Here is a 24,354-nt window from a genome sequence, read left to right on the forward strand (position 1 = left end):
CAGGGGTTAAGTTACGAGAAGAGATTACACAAATTAGGCCTGTTTGCGCTAGAATTTAGAAGGTTAAGGGGTGATCTGATCAAAGTCTTCAAGATGTTAACAGGAAAAGACAGGCTAGATAAAGATAAACTATTTCCTCTGGTTGGAGATTCTAAAACTAGGGGGCATAGTCTAAATATTAGGACCAAACCGTTCAAGAGAGTTGTTAGGAAGCACTTCTTCACGTAAAGGGTGGTAGAGGTTTAGAACTCTCTCCCACAAACAGCAGTTGAAGCTAGAACAGTTGTTAATTTTAAATCTGTGATAGATAGATTTTTGTTGAGCAAAGATATTAAGGGATATGGGCCAAAGGGATATGGAGTTAGGCTATGGATCAGCCATGATCTCATTGAATGGCGGGACAGGCTCGAGGGGCTGAATGGCCTACTCCTGTTCCTATCATCCTATGTTCCTATGTTCCCTGTCCAATTTGACAGCCACAATATCTATTCATTTGACGTAATGTCCTACTTTGCACATGCTTAACCAGTCACCTTTCTCAGCAGGGCCTTTCTATGATCTATTTAAATATGTCATGTGTTGCCCACTTTGGACTTGGCAATTGGTGCTTGGTCCTATTTTGAATTTTTATATAATTTAACACTTTCGCATAAGTTTAACAGGTTTTCAACAAGCTTCTGTAAAAATTGGATCAATATTGTCTGCAGTTGGACTTGCAAGTAAATCTGAAGATAGTTCTAAGTAATTGATAAAGATGAGCTGAGTTTACAGGACATAAAATATGACTAAGTATAATGCAGAATTTAAAGCAAAACACTTTAGTTTCCTTAACATGCTGCAATAAACAAGGCTTGAAAGATTTTGTGTTAGTTCTGCATATAAATGCTGTCCTGCAGACTGTAAATCAAATTGTGCATGTGGTAAAGTAATTTTTTTCTTCCAGTCTTTTTCATAAATTTCCAATCACTCCTGAAGGCATTGATTCCATGTTGGGTTGTGGTTCTATGTTCTCTGGTTATCTTGTCTAAGTAGCTATTTGTCATATTGAATTTAGGCAGTTTTTTTATTGTCGACTATTCAACTAAATATCACAAAAAAACCTGGACCTCCTATAGTCTAACCTCCACATGCACAATTTTCCAGTAAGAGGTCATTGAATAGAACTCCAGATCTTTATATCCTTTTTAATGCAGAGCTGCTGAGACTAGCTTTAGCCTCTATCCTGCTACTGTGGTTGTACGAGACAATGAGCTAAAAGATCACAGGCAGGTTATTGAAGCTAAGGCCCTCCTAATTTGTTTGGCTCAGCTATTTACTGCCTTAATAAATCATGCCATTAGAGGCCATGAAAAACTAAATTGTTACAAAATGACTGATCAAAGATGTGTTCCATTAATAGAACAATCTTGACCACAGGACAGGTTCAGCATTTCTATTTCTCATCCCTCAGGCCGGATTTTGAAAAACCACTGAGGGCAGGAGTGAGTGCGAGCGTGATTTGAAGATCGTGTTCTCAGAAGCCAGCACTGGGTCCCGCCGCCTCCGGAATGCAAAGCCATTTTTAAAGGGACGCTGGGAGGGAAGGAATGGGAAGCCTGTACATTTCCAATTAAATGCCCGTTGAGCTCATTAAAAGGCTTTTCAGGAGCAGTTTGTGATTTTTAATGGAAGGGCAAGGGGGACCATGGCAGTGTTTAGAAGACGTGAACAATGTTGGGGGGGGGGGCGTCGGGGGTGCGGGTGGGGTGGTTTTATGAGGGCTATGGGAAGGACTGATTAACGGCACAGTGATGCAGTGGTTAGCACCGCAGCCTCACAGCTCCAGCGACCCGGGTTCAATTCTGGGTACTGCCTGTGCGGAGTTTGCAAGTTCTCCCTGTGACTGTGTGGATTTTTGCCGGGTGCTCCGGTTTCCTCCCACAGCCAAAGACCTGCAGGTTGATAGATAAATTGGCCATTATAAATTGCCCCTGGTAGGGGAAGGTGGGGATGGAGTAGGAATATGGAATTAATGTAGGATTAGTATAAATGGGTGGTTGATGGTCTGCACAGACTCAGTGGGCCAAAGGGCCTGTTTCAGTGCTGTATCTCTAAATTTAAAAAAAATGAATAAAAAAAAATAAATAATGCAGAGGTCCAAAATAAAGCTCAGCTGCTCCAGAAGTGCTGCAGAGTAGCCACTGCTAGAGCTGGAGGACTTGCTTTTCTCAATGATGAGTGGCAGGAATCTGGAGAGGGACGTGAGCCCACTGGCATCACATGGGCAGCTGGGGTTGGCAGGCAAAGGCCTGATGAATGCACAAAGCCCAGCTGAGGGTGTTCAGATGGGAACAGGCGACTCTGATATTGGACAGAGCAGTCAGGATGAACTTCAGCAGATGCAACCTCCTGGACAACAGAAGGCAAGAGGACCAGAGCGAGAAGGGGAAGAAAGCACGACCCAAGACATAGGGTCTACCTCCCAAGAGTCAGCTATTTGCAAATGACAAAGCGCCTGTGCCATAGGAGGTGGTGCCTATCCAGGCAGATGGTCTCGGACATTTGTGCTCTGATCTCCAATGACCTGAGGCCTCAAAGCCCCCATGGAAGATCCTTACTTGCAGCCGGCAAAGTCTCTGTCGCCGTGAATTTCTATACAACTGGGTCGTTCCAGGGATCAGCTACGGATCTAGGTGGGAGCTCATCATGCCATCAGGCATGTCACAGATGCCATATACAGGAGGGTGCAGGACTACATCCGATTTGATACAGATGGGCCAGCAAAGGCACAGAGGGCTTTGAGCATGCCACCATTGATTGGATTCCCTCAGGTCCAGGGCATCATCGTATGTGCCCATGTGGCCATCAAAGCACCCAGTGACCGGCCAGTGAGATCCAGCAACAGGAAGGGCTTCCACTCCCTCAACATCCAACTGGTTTGCAACCACAACAAGAGCTTCCTCCATGTGTGCACTCACTTTCCTGGCAGCTGCCATGACTTCTCCATCTTCTGCCAGGCCAGGCTACCTCGGATCTTCACTCCAATCCCTAAAGTATGTGGATGGATCCTAGAGGACAAGGGAAATCTCTCAGAGATGGCTACTGTCCCCTCTATGAAAGCCCCAGACAGAGGCACAGAGATGATACAGCCAATGTCATCTGCTCAGCAGGGCAACCACTGAGTAGGCCATCGAGCTTGTGAAGTTGCAATTCCAGTGCCTGGACCAGTTGGGTGGTGCCCTCCAATACCCTCTTGCAAGTGTCTCGGTCATTGTGGTGGTCTGCTGCGCACTCCATAACAAGGCCCTCAAAAGAGGTGTGAACATTGAGGACAGTGGGGCCGTCCTCCTGCCACTGTCCAGGAAGAGGACCTCCCTTCTTTATCTCACAGCCTGCAACATTAGATCCAGTTGGGCATCAGTGAAGCAAAGGTTTGTCTTGTCTCTAATGCCAGGCCTCCAACTCCCCTGTGTCATCTTGCTTCCTTTTCGTTCTGTAAGAAGCAGATTTCTCCCTCAGGTCAACCAGCGGCCTCAGTGATGACAGCTGTGAGAGTCTAAATAGAGTCCCACACTTGATCTGACCCACCTCCATTACTGGCCTCACTTGTTCTAAGTGGACAGGAAACCTGTCTCCATATCTATTAAGGGCTTAAACATTTAAAAATCTGAACCTGTATCAGTTTCCCAACGGAGGCGGGTTTCTGACCCAAAACAAGACCCACTCCTGATTCCTGCCTCCGTGACAAAAACCCAGCCCCTGATTTTTATTGGCAGTGCATGGAAACCACTGGAAGTTGTTTTTGAGAGAAAAAGCCCAAAGGGTTTGATATTCATTTGTTTGAAACTCCAAATGAAGTCACTATGAATATTAAAAGAAGTGCTGCCTTCAGGAAAATGAGTTGTTTACAAACACATGACATGACATAAATTGTGCAGAACCTATTGGGCTGGATTTTACCAGCTTTCTGAGGATGGACTGGGAAGTGGGAAGGCGTATGTGGCGTACCCGTCATCTTCCCACTGCCATGCCACTTTGCCGGTGTCGTGAAAAGTGGCAGATGGCCTGCCCACCCGGAGCCCAATAAAATCACTTAAGTGGCCAATTAAGGGCCTCTTACCGCCTCCGCTGGTGTTTTACCAGCTGCTGGGAGGTCTACAACAGCGTTGGGAGACCGCCAGGTAAGCCCTGGCGGCCTCACCCGGACCCTCCTTTTGGGCACTCTTTGGCCCATGGAGGGGCCACCTGGCAGCGGTGGCCATGCCCATGGCAACGGCGCCGCTTGCCCACCACAATCCTTCCCCACCCGCTTGATGGGGCAACTTGACTGGCTCCAGTGCCCCCAGACCTCACTTACCTGACTTGGAGGGCGCACAACCATCGCCTGCGCCCTTATCCTCCAGGTGCAGCACCAGCAGTGGCTGCCACTGAATTGGCTGCTTCCAGCAAAAGATGGCCCTGGCTCCTGCCTCCAGTTGAAGCGGTGTCGCCTCCTGCTGGGCTGAAAGCAGGAGGCGACACCGCTTCAACTGGATTTGATTTTTTTTTAAACAGAATTGGTGCAATAATGAACTGGATTTAACGTAGACGGCGGCAGGATTCCTGCCACCTACATTAACTCCAGTTCATTATTGCACCAATTCTGTTCTTAAAAAAGTCAAAACCATTATGAATGGTTAGCATTAAATTTAAAATAAACGTTCTGGAATTATTTCATGAGATAAAGTAGTGGAATATGTCATGATCACCTAATTCATGGCTTATATTAATATTTGTTTTTAGAGGTCACTTTTAATTTTGGAGAAATTAAATATGTAGTTGTAAGATAATTGAAATGCTGGAATTCAAAAGATTGCCAGATCACCCAAGATATTTACATTTAAAAGATCTTTCTGTGTGTTCTTATAGAGACAGAGTTAGAGAGGTGAGAGCCATAAAACAGATGGTGGATTTGTGTAGTTAGGGAACTGAAGCCAATAAGTCTGAAGAGAAGTGTCCTGTCTTTGTTAGCAATATAAGTTATTCACGTAATTATCCAGAATCAAAGAGAGGTTTTAGAGTTGGAGTTAATTATCTTAGATTGCTATATGGGACATACCAGATGTACCACATTGCTATGGAGATGGATGATGCAGGGAGATGCCTGTTGGTCAGGTGTTTTACTTCTGTGTTTTGCTCACAGAAAGTCAGTTGTCTTTGGAAACAGCTGGACTCAGTAGCAAAGGGCTATCAGGAACCAGGGGTGTTTCTGATTTGAGTGAGGCCTATGCTCAGTCTGGGGAAATCTAAATTCGTGAGTTGTTGAAAGAGAGTTGAATGGTTCATCTAGTGAATGCTAACGGAAGGACCCCAAGAAATCTCATACCTTGGCAGAAAGCTGAAAAACTAAGGAGAATCAAAGTGAATTTCTAAGAGCTGTGACATATTTTGTAGTTGTCCCAGGAGAAGTGAATGAATCTCCAAGATCCTGTAAAGTACAGGGGAACTCATGGGGTGGAAGTAAAAGTCAAACGGGGAGTGTTCTTCTGAGATTTAGAGTTTAAAGTATACGTCTGCATGTTCTGTTAATATTTTAAGTTTAAAATAAAAGTGATTTCAAATTATAGTGTTGTTAGTAGTGCTTTGCTTTGTTTAATGCTTGTACAGCAAAGATTTCTTGTTTAAAATGTGAAGCCTTGTGGCATAATTCTTTCAGTAATAACTGGGACTTCAAATTTCTTTTTAAAAAGTTGCTGGTCTCTAACGGGATCGTAACAAATAGAGTAATCTAGTGACTATATTTAACCAGATTATCAAAAGCAATTTGGCTAAGTTTGCCAAATGAAACATTCAAATAAGGATATGTTACATGGAATTAGTGGCAAATAGGTGACATGGCAATAAGAAACAAAAGCTGAAAATAATTTAAATGGCATTGTCTGGAAATAGTACCAATAGATATTTGTTACCCTGTCATATGCAGTCGTGAATGATGGTGACCAATTAAACAAAGAATGGGAGGAGGAGCCTCCATGAACTTTCCCATCCTCAACAATAGTTGGGCCCAGCAGGTGAGTACAAAAGACTGGGCTGAAACATTTGCAACCATCTTCAGTTGAAGGTGCAGAGTGAATGAACCTTCTTCATTATCTGTCTTCTCCTGAGGTCCCCACCATCAGATGCCAGTTTTCAGCCACTTCAATTCACTTTACATGAGATCGAGAAACGGCTGAGTGCAGTGGATACATCAAAGGCCACTGGCCCTGACAACATCCCTGTATTAGTAGTAAAGACTTGTGCTCCAGAATTAGTCATGCCCCTAGCAAAGCTGTTTCAGTGCAGCTGTAACACTGGCTTGTACCCAACAATATAGAAAATTGCCCAAATATGTCCTGTCCACAAAAAATAGCACAAATCCAACCGGGCCAATTAATGCCCCATCAGCTGATTCCTAATCATGAGCAAAATGATGGAAGGATTTGTCAACAGTGGTACTTATTCACAAATAACCTGCTTACTGCTCAGTTTGGATTCTGCCAGGACCATTCAGCTCCAGATTTCATTACAACCTTGGCCCAAAAATGGGTACAAGCTGAATTCCAGATGTGAGATGAGAATGTTTACCCTTGACATAAAGGTGGTATTCAACTCAGTGTGGCATCAAGGAGCCCTAGTAAACCTCGGAAAACCTAAAAAAGCTGGGAAAGCTCTCCAGTGGTAGAGTCATATCTAGCACATAGGACAATTGTCAGAAGCCAATTATCTCAGCCCCAGGACATTGGTGCAGTCGTTCCTCAAGGAAGTGTCATAGGCCTAATTATAATAAAAGCAAAATACTGCAGATGCTGGAAATCTGAAATAAAACAGAAAGCACTGGAAATACTCAGCAGGTCAGGCAGCATCTGTGGAGAAAGAAGCAGAGTTAACGTTTCAAGTCTGTGACCCTTCATCAGAACTGGCAAAGGTAAGAAAAGTGTTAAGTTTTAAGCAAGTGAAGCAGGGTGAGGGGTGGGCTGGTGAGGAAGAGAACAAAAGGAAAGGTGTGTGATAGGGCAGAGGGCAGGAGAGATTAAATAACAAAATATCAAGGGGACAAAGGCAAAGAGCATATTAATGGTTGTGTTGAAAGACAAAGCATTAGTCCAGAGAGGCCTGATTATCTTCAACTGCTTCATCAGTGACTTTCTCTCCATCATAAGGTCAGAAGTGGGGCTGTTCTCTGATGCTTGCATAATGTTTAACTCCATCACAATTGTTCAATGGAGCAAACCCTGCCCACATCAGCAAGACCTGGACAACATCAAGGCTTGAACAAATAAGTGGCAAGTAACATTCATCCCACACAAGTGCTAGTAAAAGGGAGCCTAGACACATCACTTGACAATCAGTGACAATACCATTATCAAAACCCCCACCATTAACATCCTGGGGTCACCATTGACCAGAAATGCAACTAGAGCAGACAAATAAATGCGATGACTACTAGAACAGGTCAGAGGCTGGATATTCTGCAGCGAGTGATTCACCTCCTTAGTCCTCAATGCCTCTCTACCAACTACAAGGAACAAGTCAGGAGTGTAATGGAATACTTCCTACTTTCCTGGATGGGTGCAGCTGCAGCAACACTCAAGAAGCTCAATTCCATCCAGGACAAAGTAGTCTACTTGATTTTCACTCCATGTCCAAACCTTAAACAGCCAGTCTCTCCATCCTGGGCTTACTGTGGATGTAGTGCATTTGATCTACCGAAATTCACTGTAGTAAGTCACCATTCATCCCATCAAACCCATGCCAGCCCTCTGCAAAACAATCCAGTCAGTCCCATACCGCAGCTCTAACCCCGTAGCCCTGTGAGGTTATTTCCCTCAAGTGCCTATCCAATTTTCTTTGCAAATCATTCATTGTCTCTGCTTCTACCACCCTCGTGCTTGACCCTGTTCTCTCAACATCTCTGACTGTGTCAAACCTGAACTTTGACTACCAACTCCACTTAATGGTTGGGACTGTGACATTGACTGCTTTGCTCCTTGCTTACTTTGCTCTAATGCTGGATTCTGTGATTCTTTGTGACTTTTCTTCCTGATTTCCACTTGGGACTGTAGGAGGAATTTGGACTATAGGACGGTTATCTTGCTCTCCGTTTGTCAGATACCCTCTCTCAAACAAATGATCTACATGATCCTGAAGGAATCTCTCTCCGGTCTTCACTAGATACATGAATACACCCAGTCTCTTTACAACAACTCCAAACACATAGGCCAGAATTTTACGCCGCCCCATAAAATTGAGTGGCAGGCTCCGTGAGGCCTACCCGCCCTGATTCCGCCTCCGGACAAGTTTACTGAGATTAGGCAGGGGGCTGGGGGGGTGGGAAATGGCCCGGCCGCCCGAGGCCAATCAAGACCAATTAAAGGGCCCTTGCCCGCCTCCATGGGTATTTTACCCGTGGCAAGCGGGTGTGCTGGGGAAGTGAAAGGCCGCCCAGCGATAGCTGCTGGCCTTACCGTGCCCCGGGGGGGGGGGGGGGGGGGGTGGTGCATGGCAGTCGGGCAAGGGTGTCCGATTGAGGGCTGCTCCCGCCTCCCAACCCACCCCTGGGACTCAAAACACCCACCTCCCCCCAAAGGGCCACTCCAGCCTCACCAGGGAAGGACCGATACCCCTCGTGAGGCATGCCCCTACTTACCTTCCCTCCTTGATCCATGGCGTCAGCTTGGCTGCACACCCAGCAGTGGCCATCGCTTCCGGTGGCACTGCTGGAACTAAGAGCTACCGGCCCACTGATTGGCTGGCAGCTCACTGAAGCGGGACCTCCTCCCTCAAGTGGGTGGAAGGCCCACCTCGGGACAATTAAAGCCTGGGGATCCGTAAAATACGGGACGGATCCCCAGGCTAGGCAGAAGTGGGTTCGCCACCGACTTTCATGTCAGAGTCCGGCTTCCATCCATCCTCTGTAAAATTCTGGCCATACTTCTCCTTACCACCTCAGTAGGTTTTCACCATGACCTTCTGACCTGCACTGAGCTTTCTCATTTTTATGCCTGGTATATCATAACTCACCTTCACTTTATCTTGGTTTTCTCTTACTTTGCTATTGAGATCAGGTTTAAGCAAACTAAACCGTGTTCTAGGAGCATATTTAAACACTAACTCATCAGATGAGCAACCTGCTATAGACTTTGGGGTTATTCAGTAAAACAGAAAACTGTCTAGCCTGTTTCAAAGGGAAACATGAGAATCACTGCCGAGCTTGTCACCTAGCAAATACTTCCGCAAAATCCATTTCATAATCTGCACACATCTTTCTGCAGCACTATTTGATGCTGGGTGATAAGGTGATACCAGTGTGTATTTGACTGCATTCTTACTCAGACATATTCTGAATTCTTGTGACGTAGCTTCCTTTGTTGTCCACAGTTGACTGCCTTTACTTTTGGGGTTTTCATGCCTTGAAGGAATGTATAGTTGCTGTAAACTATGTATTTTTTTGAAGACTATCCATTGCCTATGTACTGTCATACCTTTTAATGTATTTTCCCAATCCACCTCAGCCAACTTGCCCCTCATATCTACATAATTTCCTTTGTTCAAATTTAACACCCTGGCTTCAGATTGAACTACCTCACTTTCAAACATGATGTAAAATTCTATCATATTACGGTCAGAATAATACACAACAATCCCTATGAATGTTCTAAGTTCTTCTCTTTGTTCCCTGGTTTCTTTGCTTTCAAAATCCCCTCAACCTTCTCCTACGATGGATGGATCCCTTCACCATTTATTTGGTGACCCAGGTATGTTACTCTTGACACCATGAAGCAACACTTGTGCTTCTTTCCTTTGATGCTATATTCTTGAAGATGATCTAGGACTTTGTTCAACCTTACAATGTGCTCCTCTGTCTTAACTGCTAATTAGAATGTTATCTGAGAAGCAGTGCACTCCCTTCATCACATTTAGTACCTGATCCACAATGCTCTGGAAAACTATGGGAGCAGTGGACACCCCAAATGGTGAATTTTCTTACTGGCACAATCATTTGTGCGTATGAATGGTAACCAATTTTTCTGTCTTACCCGTTAATTCTAATTGCAAGTATGCATTGGACAGATTTACTTTACTGAACACCTTCTAATTTGCTAAATTAGAAATCAAGTCTTCACTGGTCAGCAGTGAGCAAGTATCATTCTCAATCACCTTATTTATTGTTTGCTTGTAATCTCTACAAATCCAAACAGACCTGTTTGCTTTTTTAACACCACAATGGGTGCAGCCCACTCACTGCTCTTCACCTTCTTAATTGCCTCTGATCTTTCTAATCTATCCAACTCTTCACTTACTGCTTCCAACTGGGTGTAAGGCAGTGCCTAGCCTTGCAAAATTTTGGCCATACATTGTCCTTTATCTTGACTTCAGCCTTGTGATGCCTGATTTAATCATTTGGTCCTACTTTCTCAAAAACCCCTTTGTGCTATCAACACTTTCTCAATGTCAGACGTACTCTTATTGATTACTACTGTAAATAACTCAGCTCAGGTTAACTGTGTCTTCCTAAACCAATTCCTTCCGATTAGGGAGACTTTGTTCCCGCCAGCTACTACCAACAGCAATAGGATGCATCATTATATTCCACCCTAACACTAATTTGACCTATCACTGGAATACTGAATTTTTGTAATAATTAGTCTCTTTCAAACCAGTTTTGCGTAAGGGGATGGTACTTAGGGATTTTTCGTACTCTCCTTCTGAAATAAGACACTATTGCAACTGTATCAACGATGAAGATAAGTTGTGAATCTTCTACTTTCATTTCTACTGCGGGTGCTGGAATTATATCTTCAGTGCTATTACTCTCATCTTCCATATGTTGTTTTTGTTGCTCTGTGATGGAGTACAACTCTTGATCTTCCTGCTCGATAACATCAGCTTCTGTTTCCATATATATCATATGCGTATTCATCGACTTCCAGTATCCCGAACTAGCTTTTGATCTTCCCCAACCTCGACCAGGTGCTTGACTGTGAACTGATGCTTGGCCCCGATCTAGTGCTTGACTGCGACCTGGAGCTTGATGGTGATCTGGAGCATTACTGTTTCCTCTATTCCTGCATGTCGTCTGGATATGATTGACTTTCCCACAAGCATAGCACTTTGCTTGGGAATGGAGACGTTGAGATGGTTTGTGGCTACCATGGCAATGACTCTGAGACTGTGGACTTGGTTGCCACGGTCCGTATCCCACTGAAATAACATATAATTGGGCGGCACAGTGGCGCAGTGGTTAGCACCGCAGCCTCACAGCTCCAGGGACCCGGGTTCAATTCTGGGTACTGCCTGTGCAGAGTTTGCACGTTCTCCCTGTGCCCATGTGGGTTTTTGCCGGGTGCTCCGGTTTCCTCCCACAGCCAAAGACTTGCAGGTTGATAGGTAAATTGGCCGTTGTAAATTGCCCCTAGTGTAGGTAGGTGGTAGGGAATATGGGATTACTGCAGGGTTAGTATAAATGGGTGATTGTTGGTCGGCACAGACTCGGTGGGCCGAAGGGCCTGTTTCAGTGCTGTATCTCTAAAATAAAAATAAATAAATAAATAAAATAAAAACTAAAAATGAAATCCGATGGACCTCGTCTGCCAACTTGGAAAAAGAACTCTCTTGCAATTTGAAGCTATTTGTCTCTGCCATTTCCATGGCTGTGGCCTCATTGCCAGCCTCCCTCCATGTCAGCCTATTTCCTTTACTCAACAGCTTGGATTTTATTGTTCTTCGGGTCTCCTACAAAATTGTGTCTAAGTTTTATCTCTCTAAGTTCGCACCATACCCACAGTGGCAGGAGAGTTTCTTTAACTCAAGAATGTAATCCGTGACAGACTCACTTGGAAATTGTTTCCTTTGACAGAATGCAACTCTTAGTGTGATTTACTTCTTAGTCATGCCATAATAGAAGCTCGGAATCTCACTTATTTCCGTATATCTCATAGTACTGGGGTCTGTCGGCCAACACTGACCAAACACTATATCAAAAGCATCTGGCCCCAGCATCCTCATCGCATATGTTATTTGCTTTCATCCAAATATTAAGCCTTCATTCGTAATTACTCCAGTCCGCTTTGTCAGTGTTGAATTCCAACTTTGACCCCAAATAAGCTTTTTGTGCCATTTTTATCATGCAACCACTCAGTCTAAATCTGCATCTGCTCACAGTTCATATTTGACTCACTGAGCTGTGCACACAAAGCAATCTTTCTAAACTGCTCAAACATCTTCAAATTTAACTTCAGGTGTTCCAAAAAAGTGTCACAATGTTCTCCGGTCCTTGATTATTCCAATGAAACATAAAAATATCCATCCTTTCCTCATTGCCATCTTTCTGTTGTGTTTGAATTGGAAATAACTCACATGGAGACTACTTAATTGGCCATAATAAAAACAAGAAATGCTGGAAATACCCAGCAGGTCTGGCAGTATCTGTGGAGAGAGAAGCAGAGTTAATGTTCCAGGTCAGTGACCCTTCTTCAGAACTTAATTGGCCATGTTGTCTCATTGCCTTATTCAATATAACCTCCCAACAGAGGGGCAGTATTACAATATGATCAGCTCTTACCACATACTACCATGCATATGAGTGGCCGGACGTGACCTTGGTTTCACTTCTCAACCTCCAACAGTGCAGCAGTTCTATACTGAAGTTAGGAACATAGGAGCAGGAGTAGGCCATTCAGCCATTCAATATGATCATGGCTGATCTTCCACTTCAATGACTTTTTCCCACACTATCCTCATATCCCCTTATGTTATTTGTATTTAGAAATCTGTCAATCTCTGCTTTAAACATACTGAATGACTGAGCTTCTACAGCCCTCTGGGGTAGAGAATTCCAAATATTCACAACCCTCTGAGTGAAGACATTTCTCCTCATCTCTGTCTTAAGTGGCTTCCCCCTTATTTTGAAATTGCATCCTCTGGTTCTAGACTCCCCAGCCTGGGGAAACATCTTAGCTGCATCTACCCTGTCTATCCTTTTAAGTATTGTGTAAGTTTCACTGAGTTCAACCTAAATATGTGCTCAAGTCTCTAGAGTGGGGAAAGTATCATCACATTCTTACTCAGAGGCAAGAGTGCTACCACTGAGCCAAGGCTGACACTTACCGTACACTGTCAACAAATTTATTTTAGAAAGAGAGATTAAATTCCTGAAAGAGATTTAAAAGAATGGAAAAATGTCTAACAAAATCACTACAGTAAATAGGTAGTGTAGACATTACAAAATAAAAGTCCTTCTTATTTAAGAGTCGCCGTACCCAAGGTGCTTCCCTTGATCTCATTCCAATGGCTCTCCTGGCACAAATATCAGGAAATTATACTTGATCATTATTGTTGGGTCTTCCATGAATCTCATGAATGAAAAGGCCTCAAGCAATTCAGTTCACTAAAAAGAGAAGAGTGGTGAGTTACAGCCCAGAAAGAATTGCCACCTGGAATTTTGTCCCAATTTGCTACTTCCTTAGTGGCAGTCGCATTCTTACTGTCTCTGGATCCTTCCCAAAAGCCAATATGGAGCAGCTTATAAGAGTTCTGTTGAGGTCTTATAGTGCATGAAATTCCAAGGGCAGCCAAGCACAGATATTAAACGAACCGACTAGTAATTACCTGGGTTAGCCCTCCCTCCTTTTTTGCAAATGGGTATTACAATAGGTCCTCTAGTCCTCTGGCACACATTGGAACCTGTTTTGACTGCATTTGTTAGCATTAAGTGGGTGATAATGGCCTCAAAATGAGGTCAGTAACTTTACAATAATAACAGTTTGCAATTATATCGCACCTATAATGCAGTAAAACATCACAAGGTGTTTTACAGGAGCATAATCAGACAAAATTTGACACCAAGTCACATAAGGAGATATTAGGACAGGCAACCAAAAGCTTGATCAAGGAGGTAGGTTTAAAGGAGTGTTCTAAAGGAATACAGTGATGGAGGGGTTTGGGGAGGGAACAACAGATGTTAAGACCTGGGCAGCAGAAGGCATGACTGCCAGTGGCAGAACAGTGAAAATCAGGGCTGCGCAAGAGGAGCACAGAGTGCGCAGAAGTTTGTAGGGCTGTAGGAAGTTGCAGAGATAGGAAAGGGTGAGGCCCTGAAGGGATTTGAATGTAAGGATGAGAACTTTAAATTTGAGGCATTGGTGGACAGGAAGCTAATGTAGGTCAGTGAACACTGGGGTGATGGGTGAATGAGATGATAATCTTGATGTAATGAATGACACTCATTGGATGGGGATGGAAACTAGTGTTGCTGCAAAATGTAAAGGCCTCCAGTAGATTATATGGAATACATCACATCCAAAATGTTCAGGAAGAAGAGCTAGAAGTTTATGTAATTTTTTTAGCTTAAAGAGGAGAAATGATAGATTTGAATTAAGAGTTCATAAATCTTTCTGTCTCTCTTACACACACATATACACTATATGGGTTGTCAATAAAATTAGAGTAGCAATAAGTCCTTGGTTGGGATGTGACTTTGATGAAGTGAGATATATGGGAGGTCTGTGAGCTGAAGGAGGGCTTTAGTTTCCTGGATCACTGGGTCTGTTTCTGGCGAAGGTGGGACCTGTACAAGTTGGACGGATTGCACCTGAACCGGAACGGGGCCAACATCCTTACAGGGAGGTTTGCTAGTGCTGTTGTGGAGGGGTTTAAACTAATTTGGCAGGGGGATGGGATACAGAGCGGAGGTACAGCCAAACATAGAAGAGAAACTAGTCAGTCTGGAAGATAGAGCAAATATAGACCTGTTCAGGCACAATCAAATAATGAAAGGCTGGATTGCATTTATTTTAACGCAAGGAGTCTTACAAGTAAGGCAGATGAATTGAGGGCGTTGATTAACACATGGGAATATGATATTATTACTATCACAGAGATATGGTTAGGGGAAGGGCAGGACAGGCAGCTTAGTATTCCAGGGTATAGAATCTTTAGATGTGGCGGGCGGGCGGGGGTGGGGGGATGGCGGGTACAAAAGAGGAGGTGGCATTGCACTATTGATCAAGGACTCAATTACTGCATTAAGGAGGGATGATATCTTAGAAGATTCCTCAAATGAGGCCATATCGGTAGAACTTAAAAACAAAAAGGGGGCAATCACTTTGCTGGGAGTGTATTACAGGCCTCCAAACAGTCAGGGAGAGATAGAAGAGCAGATATGTAGGCAAATCTCAGAGAGGGGTAAAAATAATAGGGTAATAATAGTAGGGAATTTCAACTTCCCCAATATTAACTGGGATAGTCTTAGTGCAAAGGCTTAAAAGCGGGCGGAATTCTTAAAGTGAATCCAGGAGAGCTTTTTGAGCCAGCACATAGAAAGTCCTACAAGAGAAGGGGTGGTACTGGACCTAATCTTAGGGAATGAAGTGGTAGAAGTGTCAGTGGGGTAGCAGGGGATAGTAACCATAACTCTGTAAGATTTAAGGTAGTTATGGAAAAGGACAACGATAGACCGGAAATAAAGGTACTGAATTGGGGCAAGGCCAATTTCAGTAAGATAAAACAGGATCTGGCCAAAGTGGACTGGGAGCAGCTACTTGTTGGAAAGTCTACATCAGACCAGTGGGAGTCATTCAAAAAGGAAATAGTGAGAGTTCAGGGCCAACATTTTCCCGTGAAGGTGAAGGGTAGGACAAATAAGTCCAGGGAACCCTGGATGTCAGGGGATATAGAGGATTGGATCATGAAAGAAAAGGAGGCTTATGGCAGATTCAGAGAGCTGAAAACAGCGGAGACCCTACAGGAGTATAGAAAGTGTAGGGGAGGTACTTAAAAAAGTAATTAGGAGAGCAAAGAGGGGCATGAAAAAACACTGGCAGCCAAGATAAAGGAAAATCCCAAGGCATTTTATAAATATATTAAGGGCAAGAGGATAACCAGGGAAAGAGTAGGGCCCATTAGGGACCAAAGTGGTACTCTGTGTGTGGAGCCGGAGGATGTAGGTGAGGTTTTAAATGACTATAATCAACTTTTCATCTGTGTTCACTATGAAGAAGGACGATGTAGGTGTAGAGATCAGGGAGGGGGATTGTGATATACTTGAACAAATTAGCATTGAAAGGGAGGAGGTATTAGTGGTTTTAGTGGGCTTAAAAGTGGATAAATCCCCAGGCCCAGATGAGATGTATCCCAATCTGCTATGAGAGGCAAGGGAGGAGATTGCAGGAGCTCTGACACAAATTTTCAAATCCTCTCTGGCCACGGGAGAAGTTCCAGAGGACTGGAAGACAGTGAATATGGTACCATTATTCAAGAAGGGTCGTAGGGATAAACCAGGTAATTACAGGCCAGTGAATCTAACATCAGTGGTAGGGAAACTATTGGAAAAAATTCTGAGGGACAGGATAAATCTCCACTTGGAGAGGCAGGGATTTATCAAAGATTTAAAAACAAGAAATGCTGGAACCACTCAGCAGGTCTGGCAGCATCTGTGGAAAGAGAAGCAGAGTTAATGTTTCAGGTCAGTGACCCTTCTTCGGAACTAGCAAATATTAGAAATGTCAAAGGTTATAAGCAAGTGAGCCGGAGTGGGGCAAGAGATAACAAAGGAGAAGGTGTAGATTGGGCAATGCCACATAGCTGACCAAGAGGTCATGGAGCAAAGGCAAACAATATGTTAATGGTGTGTTGAAAGACAAAGCATTAGTACAGATAGGGTGTTAACAAACTGAAGATTGAGCAGTAGCAAGTACAAACATGAAAAAAAAAAGTGGGTAAGCAAACTGAACAAATGACAATGAAATGAAATAAAAGAAAAAAACTGTAAAAAATGTAAAAAAGAAAAAATAACTGAAAATAAAAATAAAATGGGGGGCCCGTCATGCTCTGAGATTATTGAACTCAGTGTTCAGTCCGGCAGGCTGTAGTGTGCCTAATCGGAAAATGAGATGTTGTTCCTCGAGCTTGCGCTGATGTTCAGTGGAACACTGCAGCAATCCCAGGATAAAGATGTGAGCATGAGAGCAGGGGGGAGTGTTGAAATGGCAAGCAACTGGAAGCTCAGGGTCCTGCTTGCGGACTGAGCGGAGGTGTTCCGCAAAGCGGTCACCTAGTCTGCGTTTGATCTCCCCAATGTAGAGGAAACCACATTGTGAGCAGCGAATACAGTATACTACATTGAAAGAAGTACAAGTAAATTGCTGCTTCACCTGAAAGGAGTGTTTGGGGCCTGGGATAGTGAGGAGAGAGGAGGTAAATGGGCAGGTATTACACCTCCTGCGATTGCAGGGGAAGGTGCCATGGGACGGGGACGAGGTGGTGGGGGTAATGGAGAAGTGGACCAGGGTGTCGCGGAGGGAACGATCCCTTCGGAATGCTGACAGGGGAAGGGAGGGGAAGATGCGTTTGGTAGTGGCATCATGCTGCAGGTGGCGGAAATGGTGGAGGATGATCCTTTGGATATGGAGGCTGATGGGGTGGAAAGTGAGGACAAGGGGAACCCTGTCATGGTTCTGGGAGGGAGGGGAAGGGGTGAGGGTAGAGGTGCGGGAAATGGGCCGGACGTGGTTGAGAGCCCTGTCAACAACAGTGGGGGGGAATCCTCAGTTGAGGAAAAAGGAGGTCATATCAGAAGCATCGTCATGGAAGGTGGCATCATCAGAGCAGATGCGTCGAAGACAGAGAAACTGGGAGAATGGAATGGAGTCCTTACAGGAGGTAGGGTGTGAAGAAGTGTAGTCCAGGTAGCTGTGGGAGTCGGTGGGTTTATAATGGATATTAGTAGACAACCTATCCCCAGAGATGAAGACAGAGAAGTCGAGGAAGGGAAGGGAAGTGTCAGAGATGGACCATGTAATGGTAAGAGAAGGGTGGAATATTTCTAATATTTGCTAGTTCCGAAGAAGGGTCACTGACCCGAAAAGTTAACTCTGCTTCTCTTTCCACAGATGCTGCCAGACCTGCTGAGTGGTTCCAGCATTTCTTGTTTTTATTTCAGATTTCCAGCATCCGCAGTATTTTGCTTTTATTTATCAAAGATAGTCAGCATGGCTTCGTCAGGGGGAGATCATGTCGAACAAATTTGATTGAATTTTTCGAGGAGTTGACTTGCTGTGTCTATGAAGATAAAACAGTTGATGTAGTCTACATGGACTTCAGTAAGGCTTTTGATAAGGTCCCGCGTGGGAGATTGGTCAAGAAGGTAAATAGCCCATGGGATCCAGGGCAATTTGGCAAATTGGATCCAAAATTGGCTTAGTGGCAGGAGGCAAAGGGTGATAGCCGAGGGTTGCTTTTGTGATTGGAAGCCTGTGACCAACGGTGCACCGTAGGAATCGGTGCTGGGACCCTTGCTGTTTGTAATGTACATTAATGATTTAGACCTGAATATAGGAGATGTGATCAGTAAGTTCGCAGATGACATGAAAATTGGTGGTGTCGTAAATAATGAGGAGGATAACCTTAGATTACAGGATGATATAGATGGGCTGGTAAGATGGGCAGAGCAGTGGCAAATGGAATTTAATCCTGAGAAGTGTGAGGTGATGCATTTTGGGAGGACTAACAAGGCAAGGGAATATACAATGGGTGGTAGGACGCTATGAAGTACAGAGGTTCAGAGGGACCTTGGTGTACTTGTCCATAGATCACTGAAGGCAGCAGCACAGGAAGATAAGGTGGTTAGGGAGGCATATGGGATACTTGCCTTTATTAGCTGAGGCATAGAATATAATTTGGCAAATTGGATCCAAAATTGGCTTAGTGGCACGAGGCAAAGGGTGATAGTCGAGGGTTGCTATGAGGTTATGATGGAGCTGTATAAAACGCTAGTTAGTCCACAGCCGGAGTCCAGTTCTGGTCGCCAAACTATAGGAAGGATGTGATGGCATTAAAGAGGGTGCAGAAGAGATTCACCAGGATGTTGCCTGGGCTGGAACATTTCAGCTATGAAGAGACTGGATAGGCTACGGTTGTTTTCCTTAAAGCAGAGAAGACAGAGGGGGGGACCTGATTGAGGTATACAAAACTATGAGGGGCATAGATAGGAAGAAACTTTTTCCCTTAGTGGAGGTGTCAATAACCAGGGGGCATAGATTTAAGGTAAGGGGCAGGAGGTTTAGAGGGGATTTGAGGAAAAGAACTTTCACCCAGAGGGTCGTTGGAATCTGGAACACACTGCCTGAAGGCATAGTAGAGGCAGGAACCCTCACAACATTTAAGCAGTATTTAGCTGAGCACTTGAAATGCCATAGCATACAAGGCTACGGTCCAGGTGCTGGCAAATGGGATTAGAATAGATAGGCTTGATGGCCGTGTGGACACAGTGGGCCGAAGGGCCTGTTTCTGTGCTGTATAACTCTATGATGTGGAGGGGGGAGGTTCTTGTAGAAGATGGCATAATTGGGATGGAAAGAGCAAACATATAAGCTGAAGAAATAAACATGGGGGAACTTTTATGCTGGCGGCAGAGGTCTTGTTGTCGTGGGAAACTGACACCGAGATCATTGCGTCACCTCTTCTCCGGAAGACCCGCCGAATTTAGTGCCAATCAGGCACTTAAGTGGACAGCGGCGGGCCTTCCATAGGATTTTGGACCCCGTTGACAGAAGTCCTGCCCTTGGAGAGCTGCTGGCCAGTCAGAGGCCGACAGCTGCAGCGCCACCGCAAAGGCGGTGGCTGCTGTTGGAGATGACCGAGGGAGGCTGAAGAGCATCGCTGGAGCCAGGCCTCAGGTAAGTCAGGGCAGGAAGGGTCTCGCAGGGTGGGGGTCGCAGGGGAGTGGTGGGAGATGGGGGTTGGCAGCAAGGTGGCCTCAGTAGGCCCTCCTTCCTAATGCTGGGTCCCTCGTTTCAGCATTAAGTGCCTTTGAAAGATGGATCTCCCGCGTCCCCCACCCCCCAGAGCCAGGAGGCAGCCTGCACGGTTACTCATGCCGTGCTTCCCGCGCGGCAACAGGGCCACCCACTGCACAGGTAATGGCGGCTGTGGCAGGAAGAGGCCCTTATTTGGGCGTTAATTACACAGTTAAGGGCTTCAATTGGTGGCAGGGTGGGTAGGCCGTTCACAGACTTTCCCGCCCCGGACTATATTTCAATGGGGCCGGCATGTGCTGTCCCTGCCTCCAAACCATCCGCAGGGGAGAGCATAAAATCCCACCCATAGTTTTACATCTTCAGGACATTCTAGAAAACCATAGAATTCCAAGCATAGAAAGCTATTCAGTCCATTGTGTCTGTGCTGTCTCTTTTGTAGAGCAATCCAAAACTACTTTCACTGCCCCTCACTCCACAAACACTAGAAATAATTTTCACCTTCATCACTTGTGTGTTAAGCTGGCAGAGTGGATTATCCATCATTATAGAAACCGCTTGATTTCCATTTTCATTGATTTTAATAGAAATTAAAATTGGGCCTGTTCTATAACAGGCAGGTGTTCAGCTCTGATGGATTGCTACTCAAGCAGTGAAGTTGAAGAACATCTGCTCCCTCCCCTCATCCCTTCCTCTGCTTTTAATATTTATTAACATTTGCCTTAAAAATGCACTGTTCTCTCCTTTAACAAATCTCTGCATTAAAGAATTCCATGCTCTCACAATTCTGGGCTGTATTTAATGGGCCCCCCGGAGACCGGCTAGGAGGCGGGGATACCCACAGAATTGCGACGGGAGGTGGAAGGCCCGTCGCACCGCAGTTAAGTCAGGGCGGGATAGGCCAACAATCGCCTGCCCGCTCTGAGGCCAATTGAGGCCCTTATGAGGCCTATTGTCAGCCATTTAATAGCCTCTTCCCGCTGCTGCTGGCATTAAGGAAGCACCATTGGATGGGGGTAGAGGGGACAAGAGGGTCCTGCGCCACGCAGGGAGGTCACCCAATAAAATGAGGAGACCTCCCTGTGGACTTGGGGGGGTGGGTAATGGGGGTGCAACTCCCCCACTAGGGCCCCCAGCGGGAAACAACCTACTTCCCTGAACCCCCCCTCCCTTCTCCCATTGCTGGGGCCTGCAGAACTCACTTACCTTGGGTCTGGGTCTCTAGTGCCGGGTCTGGTCCAAGGCCTCCTACAGTACTGACAGTGGTCACTGCTCCCAGTGCTGCTGCCGATACTACTGAGCTGCCAGGCCTCTGATTGCCCAGTAGCTCTTGGAGGTGGGACCCCCTCCCCCCCCCACACCAGCCTTAAAGGGACGGGGATCCTGACGTTGGGCACTTATTTGCCTGGGCATGGTTAAATAGAGCCAAGGGATTCCGAATGGCTGAGATGGGGTTCCCACCGCCTTTTTGGCCTGGTGCCGGGAGCCCCACTGGCTTCACTAAATCCAGCCCAGTGTGCAAAGAAATTTCTCCCAACCTCCCTCCCTCCCTCCCTCATGTCAATTTGTAATTGCTGACCCTCATCACTGATTCCTGAAGCAGGGAAAATAGCCTTTCCTTATTCCCCTATCACAATCATTCTCAATTTTAAAAACCTCCTCTAAGCTTTCTCTATTGCACTTGAAAGAATGCTAGTATCCCAATTCTAACCTCATAACAATAGCTTCCCATCACACTGCACAGTGGCGCAGTGGTTAGCACCGCAGCCTCACAGCTCCAGGGACCCGGGTTCGATTCCGGGTACTGCCTGTGTGGAGTTTGCAAGTTCTCCCTGTGTCTGCGTGGGTTTTCTCCGGGTGCTCCGGTTTCCTCCCACAAGCCAAAAGACTTGCAGGTTGATAGGTAAATTGGCCATTATAAATTGTCACTAGTATAGGTAGGTGGTAGGGAAATATAGGGACAGGTGGGGATGTTTGGTAGGAATATGGGATTAGTGTAGGATTAGTATAAATGGGTGGTTGATGTTCGGCACAGACTCGGTGGGCCGAAGGGCCTGTTTCAGTGCTGTATCTCTAATCTAATCTAAAAATCTAATCTCTGGCATCATCCTGGTTAATTTATGCAGTCTGTTCTTTCTATAATGGAGTACCCAGAATTGCACACTATGCTGTAACAATGGCCTAACCATTTCCTGTGCAAATGTAATATTACCTCTTTGCATTTGTACTCTATGTTTCTATTTATAAAATCAAAATGCTGGTGCCCATTTTTATGCTTTATCATGGTAAAAACTGATTGTGTATTGAGTCCATATAGGCAGGTAAAATTGTGGGAAATGTTCAATGAAAAGGTGGGAGTGTACGAAAAATTGTGGATGGGTCTCGTACAGCTCCACACACAATGTAGAATGATGTCCGAGCCATGTTTTACTGAGGGTAGATTAATGCCTTGCCCATGAATGGTGCATTTTGCATTAAAAAATTACAAATTTGTGGAAATTGTGCTGGAGTCATTTTAGAAATATTGTATTCTGTTTGAAATACTAGAGGTTCAAGAATTTAACCTATATAGTCAGTGAAGATGTAAAAAAACATAAATTGTTGGTGAACAGCTCATGAAATTATACTGCTCAAATTTGGTTTTGAAGTTAAATTGAAAGTGGTTGCCTTCGAGGGAATGTAACAAAGGTTCACCAGACTAATTCCTGGGGTTAAGGGATTGTCCTATCAGGAGAGATTGAGTAGATTTAGTCTATATTCCCTAAGGTTTAGAAGAATGGGAGGTGATCTCATTGAAACATACAAAATTCTTAAAGGGCTTGACACAGTAGATGCGGGGAGGATGTTTCTCCTGGCTGGGGAGTCTAGAACTAGGGGTCACAGTCTCAGAATAATGAGTCGGCCATTTAGGACTGAGATGAGGAGACATTTCTTCACTCAAAGAGTTGTGAATCATTGGAATTCTGTACCCAAGAGACCTGTGGATGCTCAGTTAGTGAGTATATTCAAGTCAGAGGTCGATAGATTTTTGGTTACTAAGGGAATCAAGGGATAAGGGGAAAATGCGGGAAGGTTTAGCTGAGTTAGAAAATCAGCCATGATCTTCATGAATGATGGAGCAGACTCAAGGAGTCGACTGGCCTACTCTCACTTTTATTTCTTATGTTCTAATGTTCATTTGAAGAATGCAGATTAAATGAAGGGAAGCAGGGGACACTGGGATACTTGGTTGCATTCTGAAGAGACTATAAAATCAATGCAAAAGATGCTACTCAATCAGTGTTCAGCTTTCCTAATCTCAGCATTACAACAGCAAATTTATTGATCCAATCTGTTCTCATCAGCTTTAGTTTTTTTAATAGCCAAATATTTGAAATGTACATTATTTTTGTCACTGTTTCCTTGAATAGAAAACTTGTGTGCACTTCAAAAGCTGCAAAAGAACTTTGTCCTCAGTGAATTAGTGATGAAAGACCTGCTACTGCCAAAGTTATTTCAAAGCCTTGTTTCATGTTTTTTAGGATCTAAGAGCTCTGAAACAAAGAACGAGTTGCAGATGATTAAAGGAACCCCATCTCCTTCTGTAACATCTTCCCTTGCGAGCACCGATGAGTCAGATGTAGTTCAATTGAAGGATATTGTTTGCTACCTATCATTACTGGAAGGAGGACGACCTGAGGACAAGTTAGAATGTATGTATATTATGTATGTAAACGGGGTTGTCGCTGATCTTTCGCTGAAGTTCCGGGGGCCAATTGGGAGATGCCATGAGGAAATTCCCAGGGATGGTGTTGTTTTAATTTGGCTTTTGTTGTTTTGCAGTGATTAGCAACTTGACTGCTTAGAATAAACTTGAAATTCTATTGATTTACCCATTGCTGTTTGTGTGCTGGGGAGCACAATAATAACATTTTTATGTTGTATATTGATATATGTGAGAGTAAATATATTTAGAAACATGTTTTTCCCCCTGATTCTCTTCCTTCCTCCACCCTCCTGAAGACATTCATTTCTCATTGGGGTATGGGTCCACAGCTCTAAGTTGCCCTTTGTTACTTTGTCCAAGTGCCATTAACAATGTGAGCTGTCAGGGTGAGGGCTTGCCCCGGTACCCAAAAACGCCTCGAGAGTCGGATGTCTTGTACAAACGAGCAATCTTTTATTACGAGCATGCAAGGAGAAGTCCAACTCACATGAATGATTGTAGGGGTTCTGCTTGTACATTGTTCCAGTCGTCATTTTATACAGTTTTACAGGTGATTTACTTGATAAACTGCTTCTTAATTACATCATCTCCCGTCTGTTGCCTTCCCTGATCTCATCCTGCCTTGGTTATATTATTCACCTCGTCAACCTCTTGATTACCCTATTCATAGGATTCTTAGGCTATTCATAGGATTTGGGTGTCTCCCTCCTGAGCTCATTACCTTCTGATTAGATATTCATATAATTCGGGTGTTTCCCTCCTAGCCTCGTTTACTTCTGATTAGGTATTCATATAATTCGGGTGTCTAGCAGGCAAGCTTTCTCAAGTTATGTTCTGCCAAGTATCCCGTGATCCCCTATGCCAGTCTCCCCTACAGACTTCCCTTTTGGACCTTAGCCA

At 44.7% G+C, this 24,354-nt stretch overlaps 1 protein-coding gene across 6 annotated transcripts in view; it reads left to right on the plus strand.

Annotated features, from left to right (window-relative positions):
* The window catches only part of dgkb (diacylglycerol kinase, beta), a 1,110,826-nt gene that overhangs the window by 248,079 nt on the left and 838,393 nt on the right, over positions 1–24,354 (plus strand). For all 6 annotated transcript variants that reach the window (XM_068051143.1, XM_068051127.1, XM_068051112.1 and 3 more), the window contains one exon: positions 23,305–23,440. In XM_068051143.1, the coding sequence (XP_067907244.1) occupies positions 23,305–23,440 (136 nt within the window). The remainder of the gene's footprint in view (positions 1–23,304; positions 23,441–24,354) is intronic.

This window comes from Heterodontus francisci, chromosome 2, assembly GCF_036365525.1.
Source record: "Heterodontus francisci isolate sHetFra1 chromosome 2, sHetFra1.hap1, whole genome shotgun sequence".
Lineage (NCBI taxonomy): Eukaryota > Metazoa > Chordata > Chondrichthyes > Heterodontiformes > Heterodontidae > Heterodontus > Heterodontus francisci.